Source organism: Branchiostoma belcheri, unplaced genomic scaffold (genome assembly GCF_001625305.1).
Source record: "Branchiostoma belcheri isolate BF01 breed outbred unplaced genomic scaffold, Haploidv18h27 scaffold5, whole genome shotgun sequence".
Taxonomy (NCBI): domain Eukaryota; kingdom Metazoa; phylum Chordata; class Leptocardii; order Amphioxiformes; family Branchiostomatidae; genus Branchiostoma; species Branchiostoma belcheri.
In genome coordinates, this window is record NW_017804131.1 from 1,862,627 (window position 1) to 1,868,626 (window position 6,000).

General features: G+C 45.1%; 1 protein-coding gene across 1 annotated transcript in view; it reads right to left on the minus strand.

Annotated features, from left to right (window-relative positions):
• Positions 1-5,769, minus strand: part of LOC109480161 (neural cell adhesion molecule 1-like) — a 31,426-nt gene extending 25,657 nt beyond the window's left edge. Inside the window, exon 1 of the mRNA XM_019782323.1 lies at positions 5,250-5,769. Coding sequence (XP_019637882.1) covers positions 5,250-5,301 — 52 coding nt within the window. The 5' untranslated portion in view covers positions 5,302-5,769. The remainder of the gene's footprint in view (positions 1-5,249) is intronic.
• Between the last annotated feature and the right edge of the window lie 231 nt (positions 5,770-6,000).

Genomic DNA, 6,000 nt, shown 5'->3' on the forward strand with positions numbered 1-6,000 from the left:
CTGCTGACAGGGCGTGTGTTGAAACAGCCTGGTACGGAGAGATGCAGGCACAGAACTCATCGGAGAATACTCCACCTTCACCTCCAACATTCTCATTACAAACTACGTGTAGTTAAGGCGAATTTCAAGTGATGAGGAATGGAGCGGATCTGAGGGGGAAAATTGTGAAGTGCGCTTGAACGTAATGCCTAATGTTCATATTGAAAATCGAACAGGTTCATGGTGATTATGGATCATGAAATGGAACGCAACCGGCAAACTTCAGAAAAAAAAAGAAGTGACTTAGAAGTACAGTATGGATGTCTGAAGGTGAACTGGAGGACCTGTGCCGGCATTTTTACAATTAGATTGGATCTTAATGTGGTGGCTACATGAGGAAGGTGATGGTATCATGAAATGAAGCTTATTGGAATTGAGCGCAGGTTTTGGCCAAATGGACTTGCGTTGACCCGGAACATTGGTCGATTCCTCGATTACTCAGGTTAATTTAATGAAACCTCCCGGAAAACTCATCAGCCTCTCCGACCCTCCTTGCCTACAAATAAGCAACCCAGGAATGTCTACAAGCGCGGAATCTGTAATAACAGTCGCAAGGAAACTGTCGTCAAAAGTTACTTGAAACAAGAAAACTACAACATTTACCTTCATCACGTTTTTACGTTCCATCTCAGCGTTGTTGATATGCCCTTTATTGCCGTAATTGAAAAGAGATTATTTCATTACTTTCCAATGGTGCCAAATGTCGAGATGACTTTACGTCTGCGTGTTTCACGAATATAATTGGACGGTATGGATTAATAATAAAGGAGTCTAATATTCCGTATCAATATTGGCTTCTGATGTGAAAAATACGATTTCCTCCTGTCGCAGTCCGAGTCAATCTACTGCTAAGAAAGAAACTTTTGAATGTCAAATAAGATGAATTTGTGTAACTTTATCCTGTAATGTGTGCCGAGTTTTTACGAGTTTTCCATGTAGTTATGATGTGCTGAATTTCATATCAAAGTGGCCATTCTGGTGTAATATAGAGCGGAAGGGTGAGGGCAAAGGGAGGTCATCTAAAAGTGATGGAGTTCAATAATCGCGTGATTTAAATGTCATTTGATATTATCCGAGACGCCCGTCCTGTTTCTATTTTGTTGGAGATTACCGTTTCCCACGTTTCATACTGTAATGCATACTAATCTTTTTGACGTTGATAGATAGATAAATGTAAAATGGACAAGTAAGTTCACTTAGGTCATTTCGTTCAACCTTGGAGGTAGCAGTAGGAGAGGATGCAATATGCATTGGCAATCATTAAAACAACGTTAAGCCGGAGTGATACGTGCGATTGTGATCTGTTGTGGCGGAGAAACACTTTATCGATTCCGGGCTAAGTGGAAGGCATGTACGGGGACAGAACCCCACCAATAACGACTTCCTTTGTTATAGTGGCTGGCAGAACCCCGGAAAGTGACTACTGAGCAATAATTGGGGAAGCGCGACCACGAGTGCAAATAGACAACGCCATTTGTCAGGATCTTTGAGGAATGATGTCGTTAATATTTCACGACACGGGCATAAAAAAGTGGCGAAGTCGAGCCACAAAATGTGTTCGTGGGAACTGTCATGGCAGTGTAATCCCATGTACGTGACGCCCCGTGTGTAGATCTTGACGAACGTGTACTAAAACGTACTGCAGACGAGCGCTAAGCACGAAGATCAAAGAGGCAAAAAGCTGCGGGTGAAGATTTAGCTCAGCCATCAGAGAGAGTGAAGGGACAATTAGGCGCAGCAGAGCAGGCCGCCGCCGTGTAAAACTTTACATCACCTACGCCACAGGAAATCGTATAAGTACATTTGCAAGTCAGGAAATGCTTCAAGTCTGATATTCGCACATTATCCTGCGAGTTGCGGCCGAATGATGTATTCCGGGGAGATGATAATCTTCTGAACTCACTCCGGGCTGCCGATCGTAAAAGGCTGATCGGGCCATCTGAGCTTATATGGAGTCCCTGGAGCGCCTGGCTTAGGGGTGTTGTGCGGTGACTTACATGACATTGCCCTCTCGACTGGGGATCAGGTCGTAACATTTCCTGATATGTATCAAGATGAAAAGGGGGCTAGATTCACAGGTTGGTGTTGGGAATGAAATGGGATAAGGATTAATCTTCCTGTACCGATAGCGTGGCGACATACAAACCAGTTGCAGTGGACGTGACATACAAGCCGAGGAGATGCATTTAGGACAGAGCAGAGGTCGTCTGCGCCAACAAAACACAGCAAAAAATAGCCAAAATAGGACCTCATGAATTCATAATTCAAATCATTTCTGTGTAATAGTCCATAAAATGACACTAGAGCCATAAGAATTTGTCTTTTTATCGCAAGAGGTTAGTTGGGCTAAAAGTATTTGGCGATATCAGTTGGTTGTATCAGAGCTGCAGGGTTACAGGGCTTCCAACTGCGTCAGTACATAGTACTTTATATCTTTTTGTAACGGTTAGACTGCTTTTCAAGTGGAGATGTGCCTTTGATATGACATTGCTTTGTCCAAGTAACGTGAGCGTGAAATGGACTTTACCATAACTACATCGCCCTTTAACCACGGGGCAGTAAGTTCTCCAGTGAAGCACCCTGGACGGCGCCATGTTTATGGTAGGGACATTAGCTCATAACCAGCGCATTAAGCGCCACCAAGCTTTTTTAGCAGGAGAAATGGAACAATTTATTGCATGGCCAGTGAGGCAGGTAAGTACATTAGGCCATCCCTGTCACCCGCAGGGCAGCTCCAGCCGAAAGTTGTGATCCTTGAAGCCCTAACCGTGGTCAGCGGGGTGCCCAGGAGACCACACATATGCTGAAATATCGGTCCGTGTAAAACGGTGAATTCTTAACGTTAGTGCGACCGTGCTCGAGGTCTTTATTTCAACTGCATGACTCGGTTATTATTACCCCGAGGATTGGCTGGTAGCTTGTTAATCATTTTGAACCAACCATTAGCCCCCCAAAGATCGACATCATTCAGATTTTGTTGCTTCAGTTGTACGATAAGCCCTTGAGGATAGAACTAATCGTGCAGCTTTTGAATAACTTGCTTATCTCGGAGAAAATAGGACTTGTCAGTCAATGGCGCAGTATAGCTGGGGGTGACACTAATGCCATTAAATATTTTCTTTGGGCTATAAGATCCAGGCCAAAGATCAGACATCCAATACAATAACATTAAACTAGGGATAGATGTAAGTTAATGCGTCATAATGGGTCGCACTTACAAAGATCGTGATCTTAAATCAGAGGGTATCAGATTTGTATTTACGTTTTTATTACAGAGTGCAGAGGCAATAGGATTGTTACCTTATTAGTATAGCTATTGACGGAATGATAAAATCGCTTTACGAGTCGAATGGAACAAGCTAAGATCACCGTAAGGCCAATAGGTAAAGATGTGGTCGTTAAGAACACCTGGGGAATCTAGTTGACATCCTTACATTGAAACAGCGTTCAGTTTTTCTCGCTATTTCTGTTACAATAAGGTTGGAATCTGACTTAAGGCGACAGCCACTGAATACTGCCAGGAATTCCACCGATCGATAAGAACAATATCCGAAACATGCTGATATTCCGATGAATTTTATCACTGACTGGCAGCGGGCATACTCGAGGGACCATTTACGCATTGGTCGTGGACAATTTTTCACATTCGATGCTGTTGGTCCCTTTTTTCAAAGCAGCAGCACGGTCTGTTTGAAACATGCCTCATCAAGCCAAACAGACGGGTGGAACTGTTGAACTAAGGAGTCCGAAATGACTGAGTGGGAAGAACTTAGCCTAGGTTGAGCTTGACGTATGGCATAATTTATTCCCAGATCACTCCGTTCCTGTGCAGTCCTGGAGACATTGGCAGAGATCGCGTTCTTGATTGAAAATCTATTCAGATATCCATCGGTCGATGGGCGCAAGAGACTACTCAACGAGCGGTAAATTGTGAGTAAAAGGAACGTAGAGCTGGCGCTAGGTCCTTCCTCGGCCACTGGCTCTTACAAATTTGCAATTTTAGGTCCTCTCTTGGATTAGGAGATGCTATCGGCAGCAGAAAATCTATCGCCTGGGATCTGGAGATCGATAGCCGGTCATAAGCAAGCCATAAATAACTTGCAGATTTCGTGAAGTGTTCCGGCGGCCAAGAAAAACGGCTTGGAAGATGGTTGATAACACCTTGCCGGTCGTAGGTCGCTGGGAGAGAAATCGAATTTTACATGGCCTGTGGTGAAGGGCGTGGAACTGATCCGAAATATTCTTACTTTTCACTACCGTAATGCCGAGAATAAGATGGATGGTTAGTTATTTCTCGATGAGCCTGAAAAAGAGAGACGTCTTAGCGGGGAGATGTTGTCGCTTTGTCATTAGATCAGAAACTCCGGGGCAACTCGTGTGTCAAGTTGACGGCATCAGAAGCCCGGGGCGAGGAAACGCTATTTCACGGGGGAGATTCAGATTTCCTAATCTACTGTGTTGTCAAGATTTCTGACTAGCTGCTGAAGGCAGAAACAACACGCGAAACCTCACGGGTTTTGATGTATGAAATGATCAAGTGCAGAGTACATTTCTCTTGGGGAAAGTTACATAGAGCCTAGGAATCTCAGTCTGTATACATGTCGGCTTCTCAATTGGATTCAGAGACTGAAGCAGGCAGTCACGCTGGAAGTTTTATGCACTTCTTACTTGCCCATGCAACTATCAGTATTGATTATGGATTAAAAACAAGGCCGATATCAGTGGAGTTAAAAGGTAGTAACCTTTCACAATGGCATATCGGCTCGTAAGGCAGATTGCCAATGGTTCATCAAACGCAAATGTTATCTGTTGGATATCACACAAAGGGCACTCCATAGTTCAACTCGCGGTAAAATTACACCGGCCCTACAGCTATTGAACAACTTGTACCTGGAGTAGATTTGTTTTTAAGCATTTAAAAGCCCTGCAGGATACTAACCGGTAAGGCGTCCCAACAGTAGATAATGACCAAGGACATGTTCATTGGACCTTGCCAATTTATTACAGGGCAAAATAGGGCGGATTTTCATATAACGTGGGCATTGAATTTGCATTGATAAATGACACCGTAATGCTGCCTGTGAGGAATAACACCTACGGTTTCATGGACAAGATTGACGGAGCTTTTAGTTCCTTTAAGATGGATGTTCTTGACGAGGAAAGGAGAAGAAGTTTCTATTTCTAAAGGCATTACAATAAATTGCACCTACCTGTGAGGAAACCCAATACCGTAGCGGCGGAAAAAGCCGGCATTAGGAACATGATGGAGTGGGTAAGACCTGGAGTCCAGTTCTGGAGAAAGGTCTGTGGGCGATTATCGCTACTCCAGGCAAGAGTGTGACCACGGACGGCCGGAGATCAAGTCTTCACAAGCGTAGTGGCCGGCGGAGCACCACTCAGCACTGCGGCCGCTGGAATTGCCTGGATAGGAAATGCGTGTGAACAGCACGGCGGAATCCTATTAGGATTCCAGTACACCAATGGTCTCTTCAATCATTCCAATTACCCCCAATGTAACGCCTTCAGGGGGAGACGTGGTGGAGGCATACCGGCGGTCGCTTGCGGTGAACCCGCTGTGGGATAGCTCTATTACCTTCGCCCTCTGCGTCGGATGTTCCTCCAGCATATCGATCCTTAATCCATGCACTCTATGATAAGCCCCTTTCTGCACAGTCGGTCCAAACGCCTGTCTGAAATGTTCTGAGGCGGAGTGAGAGGAAAATGAAACTGTCCGGGTCTGCCCGTGAGTCGTCGCTGGCGGAGACCTGTTCGTGACTGGCTTGTCATGCCAGACAGAGACGCGACTACGGGGTGCCGGGTCCCCCGGGACGACAGCACGCCTGCGCTCTCTCTCCGCTCACCGAATGGCTCTAAACGTTACAAACAACTTCTAGCGTAGTGCCATCATCTCGCCATGATTAATATTGGCAGTGGGAACAGTATTCTGCCAGAATATTAAGG